At 42.1% G+C, this 27,400-nt stretch overlaps 1 protein-coding gene across 3 annotated transcripts; it reads left to right on the forward strand.

Moving 5' to 3' along the window:
- Window positions 1-4,588: 4,588 nt before the first annotated feature.
- LOC122084626 (probable apyrase 7) lies at window positions 4,589-27,393 on the forward strand. Of its 3 annotated transcripts, XR_006141955.1 has the most exons (9): window positions 4,589-4,752; window positions 5,058-5,127; window positions 6,507-6,568; window positions 6,656-6,731; window positions 21,505-23,476; window positions 25,021-25,348; window positions 25,928-26,356; window positions 26,429-26,531; window positions 26,610-27,393. XR_006141955.1 is itself a non-coding variant. In XM_042653025.1 (6 exons), the coding sequence occupies exons 5-6, from the start codon at window positions 21,517-21,519 to the stop codon at window positions 25,323-25,325; spliced, it is 2,265 nt and encodes a 754-aa protein (XP_042508959.1). In that variant the 5' UTR covers window positions 4,590-4,752; window positions 5,058-5,127; window positions 6,507-6,568; window positions 6,656-6,731; window positions 21,505-21,516; the 3' UTR covers window positions 25,326-25,573. The 3 variants fall into 3 exon arrangements, 1 of the variants encoding a protein (XP_042508959.1); XR_006141956.1 differs by lacking the exon at window positions 25,928-26,356; XM_042653025.1 differs by lacking the exons at window positions 25,928-26,356; window positions 26,429-26,531; window positions 26,610-27,393 and having other exon boundaries at window positions 4,590-4,752; window positions 25,021-25,573.
- Window positions 27,394-27,400: the final 7 nt, after the last annotated feature.

Genomic DNA, 27,400 nt, shown 5'->3' on the forward strand with positions numbered 1-27,400 from the left:
GGAAGTGTCAGACCCAAGACATCAAGGGAAGCTAGATCCAAACCGGGAAGGTCCCTACAGAGTTTCGAGGGTAATACGACCAGGGTCCTATCACCTAGAGACTACGGGGGGAGTAAGGGTACCCCGATCGTGGAACTCCCATAATTTAAGAAAATTCCACCAGTAGTGAAGTGGCGGGCACGCACTGTAGTAGTGAAGTGGCGGGCACGCACTACAGTAGTGAAGTGGCGGGCACGCACTCTTGCCATCTGTAAATTTTTCCGTCTGTAGTTCTTTTGCAATTATTGCCCTTATGAGCCTTTAAGTTGTAATTCATCTTAAAATCCGGAAGATTTTATTCATGGATAATACGAGAGCTGGTTTACGGCAATTGAGACATTCTCCAGGCTGATAACCTTTAACCCTGCTGATCGGATGACTGAAGGTCCACACCTCGGTCGAGGCACAAATAAGGCTAGGATGACCTCACCGAGTCCCCCCTTCGGTTGGAAGTTCGGCCAAAGCCGAATGGACTTGACCGAAGGTCACCGTCGACCTGAGACCTGATTCGGCATCGAAGGAACTTACCAAACAAACCCTTTGGCTGGAGCCGAGGGTGCGCACTTGGTGAATTGCTTGGTGATTGTCCGACTATCGAAGGGTCGGCCTTCGGCGAAGAGATAGAGCCATGCATCTAACAGACCCTTCGGCCGGAGCCGAGGGTACACACTTGGTGAATTGCTTGGTGATTGTCTGACTATCGAAGGGTCGACCTTCGGCGAAGACCTAGCATCTAACAGACCCGTCGGCTGGAGCCGAGGGTACACACTTGATGAATTGCTTGGTGATTCTGACTATTGAAGGGTCCACCTTCGGCCAAGTCCCAGATCCATGCGTCTGACAAACCCTTCGGCTGGAGCCGAGAGGAAAACACTTGGAAAAAATTGCTAGTGATTGCAGGGTCGGCCTTCGTCTAGCTTACAAACAGGTCGGCCCTCGGCCAAGTCTCGAGGCCATGCGCCTAAGAAAGTCAACTAGGGTTTTGGCTCTTTGCACTTATTTACGAATCAAAGATAACATTAAAGGGAGAAAAGAGATGGAAAAAGACTGATGCATTCATAAAGCCCGAAGGCAAGGATTACATTAAAAGCCCGAAGGCTAATTACATAAGGCATAATGCCCGCAGCCACAAGAAGCCCGAAGGCTGGTTACATAACAAGAGGGGGGGGTAGTCTGAGCTGAGGCCCGAGGCGACCTCAAGGAGCGTCCGTCGGGTTCGCGGCCTTGTCTTCGGCTGGGAGAGTCTCCTGGTCCGAACCTCCATGGCCGGGAGTCGGAGGGACTTCTCTATGCAGCTGGACCTCACCTTCCTCGCTGCAGCCTCCACCATCGGCGTCGGCAAGCTCGGTGGCCGATGGAACCGCCTCCATGTCGTCGTCCTCGAAGGAGACCCCGGGGTAGCGCTCGAGGACCCAATCTCGGACCTCGGTAGCGCCCATTGTGTACCCCGGGGTGATGGCGCGCTTGATCTCCTCCCTGAAGTCTTCGGAGGACCGATACTTCTCGACCCCTCGGGCCTCGGCTTCCTGAATACGGGCCTTCACCTGTGACTTCAGCTCCGAGAGCTTCCGGTCGCACTCTCGGCACTCGAAGACTAGCTCCTTCTCCAAGTGCTCCACCTTCTCGAGGAGGAGGGTGCGCTCGTTGTCTAGGGAGACCCTCTCCCTCTCGATGACCTCAAGGTCTCGGCACATAGCCTCAGCTCGAGCCGCCAGTTGACCCATCTGATTCTGAGCCTGCACGAAACACTGAAGGTCAGAATGCAAAAAAAATATACAAGTAAAAGAAGGCAGGGGGACCGAAGCTTACCCCCGCCATGAAGATGCATGCGGAGGTGATCAGTGCCGCCGTCCCTTGCTTCTGGGCCTCGGTGGCATCTCGGGGAAGACTCCCCTTCATCACCAACTCCCTAGCAACCCGTCCGACGGCCAGCATGTCGTCCTCCTTCACTGACCATTGGGGGATGAACCCCACCTCGGCCCTCGCCATCGCAACCCTCGGGCCTCGGAGACAGCAGCGGGGGAGGGGTCTTGAGCAGGCCAGTCTCGGCCCTGAGCTGCGAGGGCCTGGACAGCCTCGACACTCGGCCCTTCGACTCTGGGCCTCTTCTTCGGAGTCTTGGAGGACGGTCCCTTCTTCTCCTTCCGCTTCGTCCTCGGCTGCTGTTGGGCGTCACGTGCCTTGGCCTCTTTGATCTGTGCTTCCCTCGCCACGGCGACGGCCTTAGCCTCGACCCTGGTGACTTGCACTGCAAGAAGAAGCAAGGTAATTAGCATAAGGAACCGATACTCGAAGGAAGCAGACGGGGGCTAGCCTAACTCACCGTGGCTAAGCCCGAACTTGAAGAGTATGGCGTCGGACTTGAGGCAGTCGGCCTCGACTGGAGAACAGCCTTCTTGCCACCTCGCCATTGCCAACGACTCTGCGTCTACCCCGAATAGGGCAGGGGTGGAGTTCACATCCCTAAGGTCCGGGATATCCCAGACCGTGCCGAAGGGCACCCCCTCGGTCGACTTCACGAAGAAATACTTTTCCTTCCATCCGTGGATGGAAGTCGGGTAACCCTTCAGGAGCCGAAGGTCCTTTCGGGGGCAAAAATAGTACCAACCCATAAGCCCCTTGCAGGCCTGAAGAAGGAAACAGTTAATGAAGAGGGGAAGGGAGAGGGGCCTCTTGTGCCGAACAAAGAAGATGACGAAGCTTAACGCTTGTCGCCACCCGTTCGGCTTTAGCTGGGTTGGGCATACCCCATAGTGCCGAAACACTTTGGTAAAGAAGGGGTGGAGGGGCAGCCGAAGACCGGCCTTGAAGGCCTCCTTGTACAAGCACAGCTCCTCGGAGTTCCGATAGCTGGCTCGGTCAGAAGGTCTAGGCAAACGGAGCTCGAAAGCGTCCGAAACATTGAAGGAGGCCCTCAGCTCCTCCAGTTCTGGTTCGTCCATCGTAGAGACGATGTTGAGAGCCTCCACTTCCAGGGGCTCCTGGGTCTAGGCTCGGGCATCGAGCACCCTCTCCTTGAACCCCTCGCCGTTGGAGCCACCCTTGGACCCCGACGGTGAGGCCGCGGACGATGAGTCGCGGGAGGAGGGAGAGTCGGTGGAATCCGAGGACATCCCTCGGACTTCCCCAGGACTCCTATACCTACGTTTTGGCCTTGACCTCTCGCGGGACGATGGGCTGTAGCCCGACGAGGAAGACATCACTTACTTGCGGGTGTTGCTAAACTAAGGGAAGACGAAGACGAAGACGAAGGCTCAAAGGGAATCCGAGGCCGAAGGTGAGCTCTCCGAAGGGAAAAGAAAAATGCCCCACAAATGGCCCCCCACACTATATAGATGGGGGAAAGGTGGTACGACTTCCCGAGCATTAATGGCACCGCCACGTCAGGATATGAAGCCTCGAGGTTTGCGCCCGAACGGACCTAGCAGACGGTCTCACCTTCGGTGGGGAGTTCGGCCAAAGCCGAACGGACCTGACCGAGGGTCCCTCCTTCGGTTGGGAGTTCGGCCAAAGCCGAACGGACCTGACCGAGGGTCCCTCCTTCGGTTGGGAGTTCGGCCAAAGCCGAACGGACCTGACCGAGGGTCCCTCCTTCGGTGGGGAGTTCGGCCAAAGCCGAACGGACCTGACCGAGGGTCCCTCCTTCGGTTGGGAGTTCGGCCAAAGCCGAACGGACCTGACCGAGGGTCCCTCCTTCGGTTGGGAGTTCGGCCAAAGCCGAACGGACCTGACCGAGGGTCCCTCCTTCGGTTGGGAGTTCGGCCAAGGCCGATCCGAAGCGGCCAAAGATCTTTCTCTCGGTCGACCCCAAGCCTCGGTCACTAGTAATGCCAAGGCCGAAGGAACAAGTCAACCAAAGAAGAAGATGTTGGTTACTCCCACAGGAAGAAGCTCCTAGTGGAAGTAAGGGGGCTCCTGATATAGCCAAAATAACCTCTCGGTGGGGACAATGACACGTGTCGCCTCTGAGACAAGTGTCCTCCGCCAGACGAAGGCTCCGAGAAACCACTCACGCTCGAGCACGCTCAATCACCGAGGCACGCTCTCAAAATCACGCGGGATCACGTCGTCTGCATGAGGGGAATATTCCCCCCAGAAGGTTGGACGTATTCGAGTGGGACTCTAAGAGGGAAGAAGGGGGAAAACCCTAAACCCGAAGAGCTATATAAGAAGGCACGGAAGAAAGGGGAAGGTAAGTTCTGATACCCTCACCATTACTCCCTTATTGAACTGTGCGGCCGACCCTGACTTGAGCGTCGGAGGACTAACCCCGGACAAAGCTCCGGGCCTCCGTCGTCTGTGTTTGTGTAGGTTCGACTAGTAGGGTATTTTTGGCAGCAACAAGTCCCCTCTAAACAAACCCGCCTAAGAGCTAGATAGGAGAAACTCCCTTGCACGAATACTTTTTCCATTTTTCGATTTGGATATATGGCTCAATATTCAATGATCAGGATTCCCACGTCATCTTTGCTAGTGGGCAAAAGGGGTATCCCCACTAGGACCCAGAAAGGCATTTTTGGTGGCGGCGTTTATTTGGTCTCCTGAATTTCGTCCAACTTCACACGGATTTGGTCCAAATAGAACCCGTTTTACCCGTTTTTTATACTCCCAATCTCTATCTCTCTGCATATTTGATCGAACCGAAGACGATCACTTGCCAAGTTGATTTCGTTTCCTTCCTCCGGCCGAGACACTAGGGTTCGATCGATTCAGGTACGGTACCTTTCACTCTCTCTTGCTCTCTTTCTTACATGGGTAAGTTGCCCGTCACAGCCATCTGCAACGATGCAGAGGTGAGTTGAGTCCTATCCCTCCTTTACCCAAAAAAAAAGTCCTATCCCTTAGAGCTGTGGCTAGTAGATCCTCTTTTCCCTTTCTTCCAGATCTGCCGTCGCCGCTGATCTCTTTCATTTTCGGGTGATGATCTGCAATGCCAATGAAGTAGAAGGAGAAATGGTTCTCCCCCACACTCTTTTTTCGACTGTTGGTGACTCGCTTCGCTACATTTGTTTTTGCAGGGACGATGAACACGAGAGTATAGTGGCTGATGAACCAGTGAACGTTCAGAGGCAAAAGCACTGGTTTCAGGTGTTCCCCTTCGCAATCATAGATTTCTGTTTTGTATGTCTCTAGTTTTTAAGTTCCATTGGCTTGGGTCACGTACTTCAATTGCAATAAAAACACTTTTTTTTTTTAAATTGATGCAGACAATTTATTACTGACTAAGCAAAGTTATGGCTACATTATCAGAGTTCAGCTCACAAAAATTAAAAAGACCATGTTCACATCCCAGCCATATAGCACTTTCCCCTGTTTGCATAACGAAAAATGGTTTACACAAAATTGCAATTGGTTTTGCTTGGTACAGTATTTTTTCACTACTAGCTGATTGTCTTCACAGAAAATGACTTATTTGAATTTGTTACTACCTTGCACTGTTTCAGATTATATGTTTCAATTTTAAGGCTTATTTGGAGCTAATTGGAAAATGCTTTCATATTGTGAGAATTATAATATTGTGAATGGAAGAACATACTATAAATGAAGCCAAGTACTAACCTTGATTGCTTGTTGAGCTTCTTAAATGTGCTAGTTCTTCTAGTAACAACTTTGGGGAGTATGATGTTTGGAATTCCCAAAAATATCCTAGGTTTCATGGTGTTTGTTCTTTATATGATACCAGGTGATTGTGTCACCCCCCCATGAAATAGAAAATGATGCCTCTATTGATGCTTCGTCGTGCTCCCATTGGCCCTCACGCATGTGCAGGAACTCCACCCACCCACAGGAAACAATTCCCATATATAGTCAACAATATATTAAATAGAACTTCAAAAACTTAGTACTGATTCCTCAATAAATAAACCATTTCAAGATGGAGAGCATGACAAGAGATGATCAAGAAACTTAAGAATTCAACTATTGCCTCATCTGAAGTAGATATTCCTAATATGAAAGGAATAATAGAATAAAATCCTGAATGGTTGATTTATATGCATGTAGCTCTATTTTATGAATGTTGGCTTCTAGCTCATATTCCACCCATGATTGCCAATATTCTCTCTTGGGTTGAAAACGAATCCTAACGATTCATTGGGTGGGATGGTGGAACGAACCAGGAACCAATTCATTTATTCTTAGAGGTCGTGGGCTATAGCCCTACGTATAAAAAAGATATTGTAAGAGTAAATATTCGCCTGCGAAAGCCTTCTTATTGGATTGAAAAATTTCAGCAATTCGATAAAGGGAAAAATAAAGATTTGTTATAAAACATTCTATGTTGGTGATTTCACCCCCATGTGTCTCGGCACAGGGGTCACACACACACACCCCACACAGAAACCATTTTCCAATATATATTTTATGTTTGAAAAGTTATATTTTAGTCATTGTATCTCAACTTATTTTGGTGTTTAGTTATGAATTTTTTTGTCTTATGGTTTTCTATAATCATGTGACATTTTCAGGCGGGCTTTGGTCAGTGAAAGACAGAAAGTTTGAAGGATCAGTCCATAAGGCCATCCAAGAGGTTTGGAAGCCTGATGCTCTTTTCTTTTAACAAAAGGTGTTGATTCTATTTCCATCACAATGCATCTGAGTATTTATATGTTGACAGGGAGCAGTGATCCTTGCTATGTTGAAGCATATCATTACCTGACTCCACTGATGGAAGGATTACCCTGCATCTAAAGGTTAGGTGTCTCCTTAAATTAACTCTGAAATGCTTTTGTGAGCATAGTTGTCAAGTTGTTGCCTAGGCATACGCCTTGTTGGTTTCGCCTTTCGTCTAGAGTCCCTCCAACGCATTGGGTCCACTGAGCTGTCTCATTGGGAATTTTCACGATATTTGCTGATTTACTAGAATTTACATCATGTTCAGATTTTCTATGTTAACGACATAGGTTTGATGGGTTTGTTATGAAAAGCCTTCTGACCTTAATGTTCATTGCTTGTGTTTTATGTTATCTCTCTTCTAAAGCTCAGGGAGTGACCTATAAGGTTGTTTGAGCTGTTGGTGGTGAACTGGTACAATTCTAGAGACCAGTTCTCCACCTAAGATTTCTGTTAATTCTATGATGTAATTCCTTTACAATGACAATAGTTAACATATCTAAGCAAAAAAAAAAAAAAAAAGGGAAAAAAAGAGTACTTACAACAATCCTATGAATCGCTTCCTGCTTGTATGTTGGGGGGTGAGAAACTTCACTGATGGATTTCTAGAAGCTTTAAGGGATTAGGTTCACTGATTAGTTGAATACCAAAATTGCAGTGAGGAGAAAAGAACTGATTGTAGAGAAGTAAAATATCTAATGATCAGAAACTCAGATTGAAGGTAAACCTTGGTTGAAGATCTGATTTGTAGATAGGAATGCCGCCTAAAAAGATGAGTTTGATCTGATGGTTTGATTTGTAGTTATAAAGATATCCTATTGGGGATAAGATTCTTTAAAACAGAATTTCAGAATTGACGATTGATGGAAGATCTTAATGGGCTCAAAACAATAATCAAAAGTTCATTAAAACACCAACAAATTTTAGAAACAATATTAGGATACTGAACTGAAACAGAAAATCAAATCTGATCTTAAAATAGAGTAGAACTACAAATCCAACTTGAAGTAGAATTCCAAGAAATCAGCACAAAAATCAAAATTTGAAACCGTCTGGTTGTTTAGAATACCATCTGATTACCAAATTTGAAATCAGATTTGAAATCATAGATGGGAACAATTGAGAAATTGAAATTTCTAGCAAGCAGGGTATGGACAAGAAGAGAATAGAAGCCAGATTACTGACCTGGTTTAATGGTTAACAAGATGAAGAAGAATGGAAGAGAAGTCTAATGATATGGACCAAGTATCTCATCTGGAACTAGACTGAAATCCCATCAGCCCTACCTTAGCATCTAACCAAGGGTTGCCTTGCATCTCGTAGAGCTTTGGAGGAAAAGCCAACTTTGTTCAACTAGCAAAATTGTCGGCTTATGAATATTACAAAGCTTATGTAGAAATTGTAATAGGAAATTCTATCCAAAGTATGAATAGGTGTCCCACATGACTAAAACTCTATGCAAACTAGGAGAATGAGTTCTATTCAAACAAGACTCTATCCAATCTTTACAAGTAAAGAGATAAACTATAAAATAATGAAATGATGCCACCTAAACTAAATTAAGAAAGTAAGTCCCATAATTTTATCTTCTACCCATATTTTAGACCCACTAAAAGGCCAATTACAAAGGAAAACTATTGGACTACAGGCCCAACACATATATAACCCAAACCAAAGCTTATTTCCAATAAAATTAGCTCAATTTAGTGTTTTATTTGCATCATTTAGTTTTCTAAACGGTTATAACCTTGCATGTTTAAAGCATGGGGGCAATGGGCCCACTATCAATATAATAAAAAAAGGAGAAAGAGATAGGGGGCTTGCTTGCCATGAATAGAGCTAGGGTTCGACCATAAGACCTTGAACAAGAGCGAAAGCCAAAGGGGCAGGAGTGAAGGCTTATGTAGCTGCTGGTGTCGAAGCTGAAAATGCAAGATTGAGAAAAGACTCATGCTTGGGAATTCCCAAGCAATCATTTTCAGCACTTTTTCTGCCTTTTTATATAAAATTTACAGGAAAAACATTCAAATTTATGGAACACTTTATAAACTAGTAGCCAAAGTCAGAAAGAAAGAACCAATGAAGACCAAAGCGAGTAACTCATTCCTATCTATTGATCGAAAGATCTTCGTCAAATATACCGGACTTTGCCTTTTTGATTTAGGAATTCCTCATATCCAAGGCAGCTTAGCACAATCACCCTACCCCATACGAACTATCAATATAATACAAAAAGGGAAAAAAAGATAGGGGCTTGCTTGCTAGTAATAGAGCTAGGGACTTGCTTGCCATGAATAGAGCTAGGTTTGATTATAAGACCAAAGTTTAAAGTATCAGTCTATCTCGTATCGTATCGGTATCTGTCGCTACCAATATGATTCAATAGTGTATCCTTCCTTATCGGTAAGTATCAGCTAATATGCACCGATTCACAATGATACACATTGATACATACTGATACTCACCGATACTTAGTGATACTTAAGATACGTATGTAAAGAACCCATTTCACTTTTAAAATAGAGCATGTTCTTATACTGGTGGTACTTAAGTTTCCAAAATTTGAAGCGCAATTGCATAATCAATCTCCCTTTCATTTCTTGGACTTGAGGCTTTAACTCATTCATAGAAAATGATTCAAAATCAACAATCAAACTGATGTTTAGAGGATCGAAGCATAAAAAATATCCACTGAAGCTAAACATAACACAAGACAAGTAAGTTAAAAAAAAAATGATTTTTTTTTCCTCGCAAATCTTTGTTTTTACTTTTTCTTTTTCTTATATTTGATTAGATTTAGGTAAAAAAAAACTAAAACATTGCATCTATTTGTTCATAGATTTTGATATATCTCAGAAAGTCGAAAAATGTTCAACCTAAAAAAAAAAAGACTTGCTTGCAAAAAGCAATTGATATTGAGTTGGAAGAGTACATTTATTGTATATCAGTGTATGTTAGATATCTCATCCTTTATAACAATTTCAATTGAATGCACTTGTCTCATTGTACGTTCTGCATTTTGGTGTTTATATGCGATACATATTATATATTCTTTATTTATAGTGTGTTTTGATCCAAAAGTGTATTTCCATACGTATCTTGACCATATTCATGCGCATCTTTCGTATCTTCGATACGATATGTCTCTTAAAATCACCCCTCCAGTACGATATGCAATGCTGATACTTTAATCCTTTGCTAGGACAAAACCCAGGTTTGAAATGTATGGTTGAAACCCGATGTTCAACCATAGGTTTCAAACCAGTGAGGCCCAGGGTCAAAACCCAATGTTGAAACCTCGAAACAAGATCTGAGTTGTATTGGTTTTGGCCAGGGTCAAAACCGGCATTGAAACCAAGATTTAGAACCTTGGTTCAAACTCCCCTAGCACAACATAGTACTTTGGGCCTTGGGGGTTTCTTCCACTTTTACTCTTTAATGTTGCAGTATCTCTTTCTTGCCTTTCTTATATATATATATATATATATTGGTACACCTATGACACAAATAATTTATCTATTCTATATATTATACCTAGGATTTACGTTCGGACTTGGTTTAGTGTCAAAGTAAAAAAATGAAAAACATTGTTCGATCTTTTGCATATCAATGTCATGGAGGTGCATGTGATAAGACTTAATAATATGAAATTTATCTTTGATGCATTGCATTATGGAAAAAAAAAATGTTGAACATGGGAGAAGTGATTTATGGTGATTGTCTAGCTTCTTTGACCTATAATAATGAGACACGTATCAAACTATGTTCTTCTACAGACATGAAGATTTTCTAACCACCCCCACCCAAATTAAAAAAAAAAAAAAAAAAAAAAATCTTCAGTATCCACTTAGGGGAGCCAAATCATCCTACTTGTAATGTAGAACTGGGTCACAAGTGATCCAATCCTAGGTAGGATCTTTATTAAATTCAATATAAACCAAATTCAGGGATAGAAAGAATGAATAAAACAGAAAAATAAGAGAATAAAGAAAATAAAGAGAATTAGATGGAGGGTTGAGAAGGGGGAAGAAGAACTAGTGAATGAGCATCTCACCCTAATGCAGAAGTTGGTGAGAGATTACTAGCTCCCGCAATGTTAACCCCAAGTACACAATTAACCATCCCACGATAGCCTTAAGGTTAGCTGATAGAAAATCAGAGGAATAACACAGAAATAACCAGCAGCAATACTCCAGAAATAGAACCTGAAAACAGTAGCAAAATCCAACCCAAAACTGTCACCAAAGAGAGGAGAGAGAAACCTGCGATTGGGAGAGAGAGAGAGAGGTGCGGCTGGCTGTGTGTAGCTCCAATGGAGCTGTACTCCTGGTCGAATGGAGGTCCCTTGAAGGCAACAAAAACCTGGAAGTCTGATAGAATTCTGACGGCTGGAATTGAAGATATGAGGTTTCTTGATTTCAGCCCTAGGAGAGAGAAAAATCAAGAAACTGCAGAACCAGCAGTGAGACACTTTAGAGGGGCTTCCAACAGAGATCAACTGGTCCTCTGGGAGAGTAGAACCAGTCCCAAAAAGGCCTTGCAGATCAGGCTTCAAACGTATGTAGCAGGGGAGATTGATTGGTTCAAGAATGGGCAGTTATTGATGATCGATCTTGCAAGGACAGGTCTGAATTCTCTGTGATTAATAGCTGCTGTAATCAGTGAACAAAAACAGAATTTTAACTGCAGAAAATAAGAGGAGAGGTAAGGGAATGTGGGGGAGGAGTGGCTATCTCAGCTAGGGCTTCTCACCCACAACTTTCCCAGTTGTTCTAACATAATGACTGCAATTTCCTTTATTCAAATCTGAAAATATGAGTTCATAGGCTTCTCTATTTATAGAGGGCAGAATAACAATCAAACTACTATTGAGAGCTAGTTTCCCAATAGGACTAGACACTCCTACTTCAACTAAGAGCTAGTTTCCCAATTGGATTACTACAACTAGGAATTCAAAATTGGACTAGGAATAATAAACATATGTGGAAAACAAATAGAGTCCTAAGACAATTTGGACTCGACATACCATTTACTCAACTCGATGGGCCCAATGGGCCCACTAATTAATTAAAAACAATTATTAATTATCCCCTTGGCTGATGGGCCCAATTGGCTCTTATTTATACTTAGCCACTCAGGTGGACTAAGTAGGGGTTCGGTTGGCTTCTTGGCTGGACCATAGCCACTCAGGTGGACTAAGGCTGGACCCTTCTTCCTCTCATATTTTCTTCCATAATGTGCATCTACATCAGCTCCCCCTTTCTTAGAATCATTCAACTCCGATGAATGGGTAAGGGACATGTAATGCTCATAGAGGTCCGTGTCAAGGCGTTGAAAGTCATCAGTATGGATCCAAGTACAATTCTCTCGTGGTCGACCTTTCCATTTGATGAGGAAGGAGTAGTACCCTTTGCCTCCACAAACTGTGGTGAACTTGTTGTCAATAACATCTTCGATGACATCATCTTTAGGGTTTGTAAATTGAGGAAGTTTGAGGGTGTGTTCAGTGTCACCGTCATTAGAATGGTGTCCCAAATATATCGTCAAATCAGCTACATTGAAGACATTGTTGATCTTCAGAATAGGAGGTAGCTTTAGCATGTAAGCATTAGTGCCAATGCGCTTTAAGACCTTGTAGGGACCCATGTTCTGAGGATGGAGTTTGTACACTGTACCAAGAGGAAACCTCTCAGGTGGAATTCGAACCATTACCATATCACCAGGTTGAAATTCCACATAGCGACAATGTCGATTGGCAGTTGCTTGATATCCGTCATTGCTAACAGCGATGCGACGACGAGCATCAGCATGTACCTCCATGATGTGTCTAAGGAACTCATCGGCTTTCACACTAATACGGGCCTTAGGTGGTAAAGGTACCAAGTCAACCGGTTGTTGAGGCTGCAGTCCAAGGACAAACTCAAATGGTGTACGACTTGTGGTGCAGTTGACGGAATTGTTATGGGCGAATTCAGCAATGTCCAGTATAGATGGCCAAGTCTTTTCATAGTCTTGGACTAGACATCGGAGTAAGTTGCCAAGACTTCTGTTCACCACTTCGATCTGTCCGTCTGTCTGAGGATGGAATGCAGTGAAGAACTTGAGTTTAGTATTTGTTTTCAGCCACAGGGTCTTCCAGAAGTAGCTCATGAACTTGACATCCCTATCTGAAACAATTGTCTGTGGTAGACCATGTATGCGCACTATCTCTTTGAAAAAGAGTTTGACCAAGTGACTTGCATCAAGAGTCTTCTTGCACGGGATAAAGTGTGCCATCTTGGAGAAATGATCTACTACCACAAATATGGAATCATACCTTTCTTATGTAGGTGGTAAGCCTAGGACAAAGTCCATGCTTATGTCTTGCCAAGGTGTGTGTGGAACGGGGCAGCAGCGTGTACAATCTTGTGTTCTTCTTTTCTCCTTTAGCAAGTTGACAAGTGCGGCATCTCTGTATCACATGTTGTATGTCCTTTAAGAGTTGAGGCCAAAAGTATAAGTCTTTCATCATGGAGTATGTTTTGTCCTTGCCAAAGTGTCCACCCATTCCTCCTCCATGTAGCTCTCGAATCAAATGATGTCTCAAAGAGGTGTTTGGAATGCAAAGGCAAGTGCCCTTGAAAAGATACCCATCATGTATAGCAAATTTGTCATTCCTTCCTCCTCCTTGGAGGTTGTTGAATAATTCTGAAAATTCAGCATAATTCAGCATCATTAATGTATTCCTCTTTGATGTGTTCCACTCCTGCACTTTGTACTGTGAAGGTATTTATCATCGTCACCTTTCGACTAAGTGCATCAGCCACTTGATTCTCTTTCTCAGCTTTGTACTTGAGAGTAAATACATATCCTTGTAAGTTTAAGATCTATTTAGCATGCCGATCACTAATGGTCTTTTGTGAGTGCAAGTATTTGAGTGCTTCATGATCCGAATAGAGCACGAACTCTTTGTTAATTAAGTAATGCCTCCAATGCTTGAGGATTTGAACAACGACATAGAGTTCTAAGTCATAGGTAGAATACCTTCTTTTTGCATCATTCAACTTTTCACTGTAGAAGGCAATCGGATGGCCCTCTTGCATAAGCACTCCTATTCCAACATGGGATGCATCAGTAGCCACTTCAAACATAAGATCAAAATTGGGTAGTCTAAGCACGGGTGCTTCTGTCATCTTTTGTTTGATTAAGTTGAAAGCTTTAGTGGCTGCCGAAGTCCATTGAAATGGAACTTTACCCCCTTTTGTGCATTCTGTAATTGGGGCACTGAAATTCCGGATGAATCGTCGAGAAAATGAGGCAAGACCATGAAAGCTACGAACCTCGGCCAAGGTCTTTGGAATGGGCCAATCAACCACACTTTTCACCTTCTCCGAATCAACTTATATGCCTTGTGAAGACATGACAAAGCCAAGGAAGATAACCTTGGGCAGCATAAAGGAACACTTCTTCAAGTTGATGTATAACTTTTCTACCCGTAGTACTCTCATGACACGTCTCAGATGCTCTAAGTGTTCACTTTGTGCTTTGCTGTATATTAATATGTCATCAAAGTATACTATGAGAAATTTGCCGATGAAGGGTCGTTATACATGTGTCATCACCCTCATGAAAGTGCTAGTGCATTGGTGAGGCCAAAAGGCATAACCTTCCTCTCATACATGCCTTCTTTTGTTTTAAAGGTTGTTTTCCATTCATCCCCTGGACGGATTCGAATTTGATGGTAGCCACTTTGTAGATCAATCTTTGAGAAGATGGAGGCTTCTGTCAACATGTCAAGCATATCATCCAAACGAGGAATAGGAAATTTGTACTTTACCGTGATTTTGTTAATGGCACGGATGTCAATGCACATACGCCATGATCCGTATTTCTTTGGTGTTAGTAGGGCTGTTACGGCACATGGACTCATGCTTTCAACCAAGAACCCTTTCTTTAGTAAGTCATCCACTTGTCTCTTGAGCTCGGCATGCTCTATAGGACTGAGATGGTAAGTGGGCAGATTAGGGAGTACTGACCCAGGCACAAGGTCAATGGCATACTGAATATCCTTCCTTGGTGGTAGTTTATCAGGAAATTCCTCTGGCACCAAGTTTGAAAAATCGGCAAGTAATTGTTTAATCTGTGGGGGATGTTTTACCCCTATCACTGGTTCAGCAGTGTTGGTAACAAGGGCTATGATTAGGCCGGTTTCTTCACTGGTGGTCAGGAATTCCCTATGGGGCAGCACACATAGCTTATCCAAAGTGTTCTTCTTGCTGAAATTTTCTTTGCATAATTGCTTCTTTTGCTCAATGGTCGTTTTGGAAGAGGTCTTAGCAACTTTCTTTAAGACATGTTGTCTCCTTAGTTGGGCAGCCGTTAACTTGTCTTTTACCTGAGGTATGTTGAGTGGATTTAGAATAAATGGCTTGCCTTTGTGATCGAAGATGCATTGGTTCTTAGTATCTCCTACTAGCACATTGTTGTCATATAACCAAGGCCTTCCAAGTAGTACATCGGTGAGGACTATGGGGATGACATCACATCATACACTTGCTTCATAATCTGAGACCTTCAATGGGACAGAGCACCGATGCGTGACATCCATGGTGTTGTTGTCTAGAAGGGATACTTTGTATAGTTGTGGATGGGATTCAGTTTTAAGCTTTCCATCAATGACAATGGCCTGAGATACCACATTCACACAACTTCCATTGTCCACAATCACTTGAGCTTTGTGAGGTCCACTTGACATTAAAGTGTAGAAGATATTGTGCCTCCTCCAGTCTTCACCCTTAGTTTTTGACACTAGGATTCTTGAATCCACATTAACATAAGCATGAGGATCATCATTCTTTGGTGCAAGCTCATCTTCCAGCTCATCCTCTCCTTCAACTGTAACATTAACAGCCCAATCATCATCCTGAGGTTCGTGGATTTGTAAATCCGGATTGGATTCGATAGCACTGATGACAGAGTTGGATTGTCCTCACTTAGGGCAGAATTTTGTCGTGTGTCCAGTCTTTCCACAACTGTAGCGTGACACAGATCCACTCTCCCTTCCCATCGGAGCCTTCCCCTTATCCTGTGTATCTTGTGGAGTTCAGGTAGGAAATCTAGTGGGTTTGGTTGGTACATAAGGCTTTTTGTTGTCAGTTGGCTGGATGTACCTTCTGGAGGTTGATTTGATCAGATCCTCTGCTTCTAGTGATTTGTCAAAACAAGTACTTAAGGAGGGTATCTCAATCACACCCAAGCTTCTCACGAATATCATACCTTAACCCCAGTTTGAAACGTGATATGAACAGTTCTTCATCTTCTTTATGGGCACCTGTTCGTGAAAGCAGTTCATTAAAACGATCAATATAATCTCCTACTGTCATAGGACCTTGCCTAAGAGTATTTAGCATGTCGTATAGCTGACGTCGGTAGGTGGATGGTAAAAATCTATGGTTAAAGATAAATTTCAAGTCTTCCCAATTGTGAGGCATCTGACGACTGCGGATCAGCTTATTTTCTTCATTCCTCCACCAGTCCTTAGCTCCACCAGTTAACTTAGTGACAACTAGTTGGACTTTCCTTTCTTCGGGCATACGGTACCACCGGAAGTAGTCATCAAAGGAAGTTACGCAGTCCTGGTAGTAGAGGGGATCGTGCCTCCCATTGTATTCTTTCAGTTCTAACTTGACCTTTTACGTATCGTTAGGCTAATAAAGCTGATTGTCATACTCATCATTCTGAGCTGGGACATTCCTTCTAGGTTGCATAGTGACTCTTCTGGGAACATTACCAATGCAATTAATAGCAGGTTGAACATTAGTTTGGGCAACAGTTGGTTGGGTGTTAGAGTGGGCAGCAGTACTCTCTTTTAGGTCAACCAACTGTTGGTCATGTCCATCCAACCTCGTAGACAAGGCTTGGATTGCTTTCATCACATCTTGAAGGGTGGGTTGGGGTTCTTCTGTCTGAGCCATAGCTTTGATACCACTTAATGTAGAAGGTGGTGAGAGATTACTAACTCCTGCAATGTTAACCCCAAGTACACAATTAACCGTCCCACGATAGCCTTAAGGTTAGCTGATAGAAAATCAGAGGAATAACACAGAAATAACCAGCAGCAATACTCTAGAAATAGAACCTGAAAACAGTAGCAAAATCTAACCCAAAACTATCCCCAAAGAGAGGAGAGAGAAACCTGCGATTGGGAGAGAGAGAGAGAGGTGCGGCTGGCTGTGTGTAGCGCCAATGGAGCTGTACTCCTGGTCGAATGGAGGTCCCTTGAAGGCAACAAAAACCTGCAAGTCTGATAGAATTCTGACGATTGGAATTGAAGATATGAAGTTTCTTGATTTCAGCCCGGGGAGAGAGAAAAATCAAGAAACTGCAGAACCAGCAGTGAGAGACTTTAGGGGCTTCCAACAGAGATCGACTGGTCCTCTGGGAGAGTAGAACCAGTCCCAAAAAGGCCTTGCAGATCAGGCCTCAAATGTATGTAGTAGGGGAGATCGATTGGTTCATGAATGGGCAGTTCTTGATGATCGATCTTGCAAGGACAGGTCTGAATTCTCTGCGATTAATAGCTGCTGTAATCAGTGAACAGAAACAGAATTTTAACTACAGAAAATAAGAGGAGAGGTAAGGGAATGTGGGGGAGGAGTGGCTGTCTCGGCTAGGGCTTCTCACCCACAACTATACCAGTTTTTCTAACATAATGACTGCAATTTCCTTTATTCAAATCTGAAAATATGAGTACATAGGCTCCTCTATTTATAGACGGCAAAATAGCAATCAAACTACTACTAGGAGGTAGTTTCCCAATAGGACTAGACACTCCTAGGACAATTAGGAATAATGAACCTATGTGGAAAACAAATAGAATCCTAAGACAATTTGGACTCGACATACCACTTACTTAACTCCATGGGCGCAATGGGTCCACTAATTAATTAAAAACAATTACTAATTATCCCCCTAGCCGATGGGCCCAGTTGGCCCTTATTTATACTTAGCCACTGGGGTGGACTAAGTAGGGTTTGGCTGGCTTCTTGGCTGGACCCTAGCCACTCAGGTGGACTAAGAATGGACCCTTCTTCCTCTCATATTTCCTTCCATAATGTGCATCTACATCACATCCTCTGGTTTAGACATCTTACCTAGGGCATCTCACCCAACTGGATCCCACAGCACATCAGCATAAGCTATCTTTTTTTTTTCTTCAATAATAAATTCGTTTATAATATTGTAGCCACTTACAAACTTATATAGAAGACTCAAAACTGACTCAAACTCTAAAAAGGAAAGGCCTAACCCAATCTTTAACTAACTGGGAAACTTAAAACTGACTAGGAAACTGAAATAACAAAGGAAATGGACTCAAAACAGGACTCTAACTAAACTAATGAATTAAATTCCGTTGTCTTACTTTCTACCCATATTTTAGGCCCATTAAAGTGGCCTATTATAGCAAAAACCCATGGGACCAAAGGCCCAACACATATATGACACAACCTAGGGCTTATTTACAATAAAATAAGCTTATTAAGTGACTTATCTACATGATGTTGTCTGTGAAATATGATTCCAATTAGAATTTCAAGCACTAAAAGTCAATTGTCTCTTTCTCCTAGACACAGAAAGAGACACTCGAAGGAATTTCTACTTTCTTCCTCCAAATATAAAATCATGGGTGGCTTCATGCCATTCGTTAGAACTTTAAATTGTCAATATTGATATTTTTTCTAGTTGTAACATTCATTCTTTACTAAGAAATTGGTTGGAATCACCACACCATCTTGTTTACTATTTTAAACTTAAAAGAAAACTCAAAAAATTACTGTCATTTAGTACTTTAATCTTACTGGGATGTATGTTCACTCCTAGATCTAGTTTTTCTTTATTTGGATGACTAGGCAAAATTTTCTGCATTTCACAAGTTAGTTCAGCACATTTCCATCTTTTAGAGTGAATTAGAGTTATCTTTGTCGTTTGGATATTTAGTTTCCGCAACAAAATTAGTGTAGGATCCATGCATTCTTGTACGTTGTCGCTTCTGCAAGCTTTGCACACATGATGTGACTGGTTTCTAGAAGCCTAAAGTGAGTAGGTTCTGAAATCCAATGGTAAACCAGAATCGCAGTAGGTTAAGAAACCAGATCTCAAGAGATTTATAATAACAGGCAATCCAAGGTCTGATTTAGTCCAAAAGCTGGTTGATGGTCAGATTTATAGAGGGAATTAACTCATCAAAATCTGAGGGTCTGATCTGAAGATATCATAGTATCCTACTGAAGTTAGGACACTAGATTAGGGTATCCAGAACAGTAATTTGAAATCAGAAGTTAATATCCCTGAACCAGTAAACCACAGGTAATAAACATAGCAAATAAATCTCAGAATAACAACAAAATATCTCCTGGTTCTGATTTGGGAGTTGCTTCGATTCAAGACAAGCTTAGAGAATGTCGCTCAAGGTGGTTTGGCCATATTCAACGTAGACCGTTGAATGCTCCTGAAAGAAGGAGTGATCAGATCCAGATGGAAGGATCTAAAAGAGTTAGGGGCATGCCTAAAATGACTTGATGAGTTGGTAAGCAAAGACATGTAGAGGCTAGGCCTGGATCCTAGTATAACATCAAACAGAGCTGTTTTGAGGGAAAAGACCAGTCGCGGATTCATGTAGCTGACCCCATTAAAGTGGGAAAAGGCTTTGTTGTTGTTGTTATTGTTGTATCTACCTAGTTCTGAAAGGTAATTTTGTTACCAGATCTGAAGATTCCAGCAATTTGATCAGCAATAAGGAATCAATGTCAAAATCAGATTTTGAAACCAAGGCAAGAATAGGTTAAAGAGCTTAATTCAATTGATACATATGAACTCAACTGAAAACCAAGTTCGAAACCTGAAGTTTCCAGAAGATCCTATTGTGAAAAGAATTCCTTGGAATCGAGGTAAAAATAGAATTATGAGTACTGATTTTGAATTCAGATTGATGATTAACTGAACTTAGATCTGAAGATTCAGAACTAGAAACACAATCAGCAACAAGGATTTAGTTCTCGGTGTCGGTACGAGTATCGGTCTCTGATGATACTGATCTGGTTCGGATCGGATCGGTGCGTATCGGTCACTTTTGCCCTTGTTTTTGGAAAAAAAGTACATTTTTGTACTGTTTTACCCCTGAAATGATATGGGTAACCGATCTGGATCTATCAGGTATCGGGTATAGGTCTCAGCCGATACTGATACTTGAAACCATGATCTGCAGTATAATATGATCTAAGAACAGAAATAGTAAGTATGTTCATACATAGAAAATTTTAGAAAACTAATTTGATCTGATGGATAAATAATGGAGAAGAAGAATAGGGAAAAAGGAGATGAACCAAGTTCCTCACTCGATCCGAGACTAGATTCCCGCCAACCTTAACTTAGCATCTCACAGCAACTATTCTGAATCCCATAGAGCTTTGAGGCAGAAAATTCAATGTCATTCATGGTTTTAAGTATCTCCGATACCGATACAATACCCTCCGATACATATCTTAAATTTAGCCGATCGATACGATACACACCGATACTATACATAAAATTTTTAAATCCTTTTGTATCGGTATATATCCCCTACAATACATATCGATATGCATCAATACACCACCAATACACATCGATGATACGATATGCCTCGATACGACTCTATGAAAAATATAAAATTGAGATAAAATGTATGTATTGGTACGTATCGGTATGTATTGAACAGTACGTGTCGGTATATATCGGTATGTATCGGTGAGTATCGATATATATCGGTACGTATCGGTGAGCATCGATACGTATCGGTATGTACTGATACAATGCGCTACGGTCATATAATGACCAAGATGGGTAATTTTTCAGAAAAACACGATTTTTTGAAGGGTTTTTGTTCCAAAGTTGCTGTCAGCCATATTTCTCTAATTAAAGTGAAAATCAATGTTGGGAACAAGGATTTTACATTTGTGGGACAACTACAAACCTTGAATTCTTAGTACGATACCCTCAATTTAGTGTTTATGCATAGTACATGTTATCAATAGCTTTTTTTAACAAATTCTTTATGCAAAAGTGTTTAAAAAATTGTTTCCTATCCATTTATGTGTGTATATTTAGCGTATCTTCGATACGATACGATACCCTCCGATACGTATCTTAATTTTGACTGACCGATACGGCGACCGATACCGATACTTTAATCCTTGAATTGTCATTCAACAGTAAAATCTTGAGGGAGGCTGGCCTTACATTGTTTTATAGAATCAGTCTAGGCTGAATCATACTCAAATAGAAATAAAGAACCAAACTGAATAAGAAAAACCCTCCATGCAAGCTAGAAAGAAGGTGCCCTGTATAGACTAGGACTCTTATCTTATCTACTTAGAAACTTCAGACAAAGGAATATAGTAAATAATTGAATAAAGTCCCAATCATATAAAACCCATGACTGATTTTGAGTGAACCACGTAACTACCAAGCTATACGGCTTGGCCTGAACCAGAATGTACCAGAATCTGGTTCAGTTGAACAAATACTGGTTCTAAGGAACTGCAGGCCTATGTTTAGTAGCCGCTGGTCTGTTCGTAGCCTGGTTCCTGCATTTTTACTTCAAGGAGTACATCCTCTGATTGCATCATGCGTAGAGAAGCTGAACACTATTTGATTCTGTCCCTATATCAGTCCACTGATACCATATCTCAGCAGTGGAACAACAAAGCCCCCCCTTTTCTTCAACCATTATTATTTAAGATGGAGAAAGAAAACCCTTCTAGTGAAAATTCTTCTAGCTAGTGAAAATTTTTATATAATGGCATTTGGCAATCATTGATGCTCTTTCTGCTGCAGCAAGTCAGTCATATGGCATCCTCACGTCCTGTGTCTGGATCATCAGCATCATCTGGACTGTTGCCCCCTGCAGGTCCAGATTCAGGTTTTAGTACAGTCCATCCTGGACAAAAGAACTACTTGAGAAACTCATCGTCACTTCAAGATTTCTCAACGTACCATGTACTTGATTCAGAAGAAAATGATCTTGATCTTGTAATCAACAGGTCTGCATCCCGTGCAAAAGTTCCTCATCCCTTACAGAGAGAAAAGGATGGTGCAAGTTTCTCAAAGGAGAAAGTCTTGCCAGGAATACCATTTTTAAGGAAGAAATGGGTCCGAAGAATCATGGCACTCATTTGCTTACTAATCTTATTTTTCTTGATCTACTTGTGTGCAAAATATTTTAGTACTTATTGGTCTCAAGAAGCATCGAAATTTTATGTGGTACTTGATTGTGGAAGTACGGGAACTCGTGTTTATGTATATAAATCATCTATTGATCATAAGAAAGATGGTGGTCTTCCTATTATCTTGAGATCATTACCAGAAGGGACTAAAAGAAAATCTATTGCATTGTCTGGGCGTGCTTATCTTCGAATGGAAACTGAGCCTGGGTTTGACAAACTTGTGCACAATACATCTGGGTTGAAGGCAGTGATGAAACCTCTCCTGCAGTGGGCAGAGAAGAACATACCCAAGCGATCTCATAAGAGTACATCACTCTTCCTTCATGCCACAGCTGGGGTTCGTAGACTTCCAAGTTCTGATTCCCAATGGCTTCTTGATAATGCTTGGTCAATATTGAGGAATTCCTCTTTTGCATGCCGGAGGGACTGGGTCAGGGTTATCTCAGGCATGGAGGAAGCTTATTATGGATGGATAGCTCTTAATTATCACATGGGTATGCTGGGTTCCGAACCAGCAAAAGCAACATTTGGTGCACTTGATTTGGGTGGTTCATCATTGCAGGTTACTTTTGAGACCAAGGAACTGGTAAAAGGTGAGTCTGGTTTAAAATTAAATATGGGGGCCGTTAGTCATCAGCTCAGTGCCTATTCTTTGTCAGGTTATGGTTTGAATGATGCTTTTGATAAATCTGTGGTTTATCTTCTCAAGAAGATTCCAGGAATCAGTAATGTTGATCTAATTAATGGAAAAATTGAACTTAAACATCCATGCTTGCAGAGTGGGTACATGGAAAAGTACATCTGTTCTCAGTGTGCTTCACTAAACCAAGAAAGTGGGAGCCCTTTGATGGCAGGAAAAAATATTGGTAAAGGAGGAAAACCTGGAATAGCTGTCCGCCTTATTGGTGCTCCACAATGGGAAGAATGCAGCATGCTTGCAAAAGTGGCAGTTAATTCATCTGAATGGTCAGATTCAAATCCAGGAATCGATTGTGAGCTGCAACCTTGTGCCCTGAGTGATAGCTTACCCTGCCCCCATGGGAAGTTTTATGCGATGTCTGGCTTCTATGTGGTGTTTCGGTTTTTTAACTTGTCCTCAGAAGCTACATTTGATGATGTATTGGAGAAGGGTCGGGAATACTGTGAAAAAACTTGGGATGTTGCAAGGAATAGTGTGGTACCACAGCCATTTATAGAACAATACTGCTTTAGGGCGCCTTATATTGTATCCCTTTTGAGAGAGGGATTACACATAACAGATAGCCAGGTGCTTATTGGTTCTGGTAGTATCACTTGGACACTTGGGGTTGCTCTCTTGGAAGCTGGGGGGTCATTATCAACTCGAATGGCACTTCGGAGCTTTAAACTACTCCAGATGAAGATGAGCCCAATCCTTCTGATTGTTCTGGTGATTGTTTCACTGATACTTCTAGCCTGTGCCTTATCATGCACTGGCAAGTGGATCCCAAGATTTTTCCATAGGCCTTATCTCCCATTATTTAGGCATAACGGTGCAACTGTGACCTCTGTTCTTAATATTTCCTCTCCATTCCGGTTCCAGCGCTGGAGTCCTATGAACACTGGTAAGTTTTTTTTTTTTTTTTTTTGGGAGGATTGGTTACCCACTACTCACAAACTTATAGGACATTGATATCTCTTCTTTTTGTACTGATATTTTTTGGTTGGATATTTTTTCATATTATTATCATTTGTTAATTCTTCGATTTTTCTGAGGGAAAATGGTTAAGCGTATTGGTCCTGTTTACCATCTTCCTACAATTGGCATGACATTTATCACTCAGGATGGGCCCCAGATGTTAGTTTTAACCTTGTATGGGAAAGAGATTAATTTCCAACTACTTTTGACCTTCAAATGATGGAATAGAATACTGTAGTGACTTGTTGGGACCCTGTTCAACTTAAAGACTTATGTGGATGCATAAATTGTTTAAACTATGATGTTAACCCAGTGCTAAACAAGAAAGATCTTAAAATTTATACAGACTGGATTGATCATTTGGAATGTGTTTTTTTTTTCGCCTATTGAAACTTTGCCTGTGTGTTCCCCCGCCCCCTTCTACATGTGGTTGTTATATCCATCATCATTCACTCCACAAATTTGGCAGTCATGTGCTATATGTTAGGCTCACTGCTACTGTTTAAGAATGGAGGAAAGCCTCTGTAGCAATTAGTGATTAACAACATCAAGAAATATATATCTATATATATATATATATATATTGCAAGTGTTTTCTGTCTGGGAGGGGGGCGCTCCCAGAAACAGGTGCACCAATCCAGGAGGGGCACAGCGGTCATTTTGAGCCCCTGTATATATAGAAGTAAGCTTGATGTTGCCTGTGTTCTGACCCCCCTTAACATGTGGTTGTTAAATTCATCATCATTCACTCCGCAAATTCAGCAGAGTCCCATGCCATATGTTAGGCTCACTGCTTCTGGCTAAGAATGGAGGGAAGCCTCTGTACCAAGTAGTAATTAACAATATGTAACAAACCCCATGAATAGTTTACCATTCTGCAGATTTTTGCATAGAATGTACTCCATGTTGTCAGAAAAGATGTTCAATAATGAAGCCCAACTTTTAATCAACTTGATGTTTCTGTTTGAATGAGTTAAGAAGACCAAAGTGTTTTTTAGGGGGGCATCTGGTTGTATGCTGTTTGAATGAATTATTTTGACCAAACTTGTTATCTCATTCAGACAGTTTCCGGTTTTATGCAAGTAGTACAAACCATGCCACAAAGCAATGAAAACTGGATTATTATGTAAAATCATGTTTACATAGTTAATCATGAGTTGTATCAATAAAATCAAAGTCACAACTTAGAAATGAAAAGCTAAAGTAGTTGGATACACTGAATCGGATCTTAGTTTGTACCCAAAAAAAAAAAAAAAAAAAGATTTGGATTTCAGGTGGCTCAGGTTTTGTTTAAAAGAAAAAGAAAGAGATCCGCATACAATTTTTTTTTTTTTTTGTTTCTAATCCATTCTTGGAAGTTCTCTCTCTCTCTCTCTCTCTCTCTCTCTCTCTCATAGATGTATATATATTATTGCACCTTCTTTTCTCCATGTTTGACCTTTAGAAGCAATTTCCTTTGTGATGTTCTAGGAGATGGGAGGGTAAAGATGCCACTGAGTCCTACCATTGCTCATTCTCAGCAAAAACCGTTCAGTATGGGCCACAGTTTGGAAGACCACAACATTCAGCTCATTGAGTATTCTTTACATCCGACAAGAAGTAGCGTCTCACATAGTTACTCCTCAGGTAGCTTGGGGCAGATGCAGTTTGATAATGGTGGGGTGGGTTCCTTTTGGGCTCCTCACAGAAGTCAGATGCGTCTTCAAAGCCGGAGATCACAGTCCAGAGAAGACCTCAATTCTTCACTGGCTGAGGCACACATAGCGAAGGTCTAGAGCATGCTCCTTCAGAAGTTGGGGTACGAGGACTCGTTTCTTTTCAAATTTGTATTTAAGTGTAAAAGTAGTTCATGGTTCACCATGTAAACATTTTTCCTTGCCTATTCCAATCGATCATTCTTTCTGTACCATAGAGAGCCAACAATAGCTTTGTGGTAGATTGACATAAATGATATAATTTTTTTGACCATATATATTCTAACCATTAAATTTGTAATTACCCACTCAACGTATGGTTCCATTCACAATTTTTCTGGAGCATATCTTGTATTATTTTGCAAAGCCCAAAACTGCTCAGAATATCATGTCATGTGTGAAGCTGAAGTAAGTAGAGGGATCTTCCGAGTTTCAATACACTGCATACCAGAAAGGCTTGGGTAATTCTTCTTGCCGTTATCATCGGATAAAAATCGTCTGCTTTTCTTCATCCCTGTTTTGCTGTGTTTTGCTACTTGCAGAAGAGGACAAATGTCCTCCTTTAAACCTGCAGTTGAGATTATTTTTGTTGGTCTGTTGTTACTAAGTTTGGTTTAGATTAATGGATGTCTCGAACCATATTGATGTGAACCGGTTCTGACCAAACAACTCATAAAACCCAGGTTTGAATTTCAAAATCCGTGATCAAGGGCCCCTCTTTTCCCGCCCCCAGCCTTCGCCTCCGCCTCCGCCTCCTCTCTATCTGGCTTGCTCACAGTCTCTGCTTCAACAATGGCTAATGCCACTTCTCTGTCTACTCCACTTGGAACTGCCGCTTGCGAGAAGCATGCGAAGGATATTCAGTTCATCGAAGAGATGACCAAGAACGCTAACACCGTCCAGGAGGCGATTTTGGCTGAGATCTTGACCCGAAATGCCGAGACTGAGTATCTTCGCCGATACCAGCTTAATGGCGCAACCGATTGGGAGACATTCAAATCAAAGATACCAGTAATCACCTACGAGGATATTCAGCTTGAGATCCAACGCATTGCCAATGGTGATCGTTCCCCAATCCTCTCCAGTGAACCCATCTCTGAATTCTTCACTAGGTATAATTACCCAATCTCTCTATCATAGCCTTCTTTTTCTCTCGCGTTCTTATTTATCCTCTATTTTTGCAGCTCTGGAACTTCCGACGGTGAGAGAAAGTTCATGCCCAACAACTCAAGAAGAGCTGAATCGCTGTCAACTTCTTCATAACCTTGTCGCACCATTCATGAACCTGTGAGTACTATGTGCATGCAGGTTTTGAATTGATGAAACCCTCTTGTGAATCTTCTGTAATTGTTGTTGTTGCTACAGTTACATTCCAGGCCTAGAACAGAAGAAAGGGGCTATACTTCTTGTTCGTCAAATCCGGAACCAAGACTCCCGGCGGGCTATTGGCACGTCTAGCTCTCACTGGCTACTACAATAGTGATCAATTCAAGAACAGACCCTACGACCCTTACAATGTATACGCTAGCCCCATCGAAGCCATCCTCTGCACCGATTCTTTCCAGAGCATGTACACCCAGACGCTATGTGGCCTCTGCCAACAAAAGGAAGTCCTTCGAGTCGGTGCCGTGTTCGCCTCTGGGTTACTCAGGGCAATCAGATTTCTCCAACTCAACTGGCAACAACTCGCCCATGACATTTCCACGGGACCTTGAATCCCAAAATCACCGACCCATGGATGAACAAAACATGGATTTTGAAATTCAAACCTGGGTTTTATGAGTTGTTTGGTCAGAACCGGTTCAAGTCAATATGGTTCGAGTCATCCATTAATCTAAACCGGATTTAGTAACAAAAGACCAACAAAAGTAATCTCAACCGCAGGTTTAAAGGAGGACACGTATCCTCTTCTGCAGGTAGCAAAACACAGCAAAACAGGGATGAAGAAAAACAGACGATTTTTATCCGTTATCATCAGCATCACAACTCCTAGGGAATCCAATTATGCTCCCCAAATAATTACTAATCTGGTGTTTTATTTTATCTTCTCTTATATTATCTTGTAATATTGAAATTGGCACGATGATGTCTCCTTGTGTTCATGATGTTGCCACAAATTTTTTCTTCAAGTGATGATATGGTGTGATCATATGTTC

Source organism: Macadamia integrifolia, chromosome 7 (genome assembly GCF_013358625.1).
Source record: "Macadamia integrifolia cultivar HAES 741 chromosome 7, SCU_Mint_v3, whole genome shotgun sequence".
Lineage (NCBI taxonomy): Eukaryota > Viridiplantae > Streptophyta > Magnoliopsida > Proteales > Proteaceae > Macadamia > Macadamia integrifolia.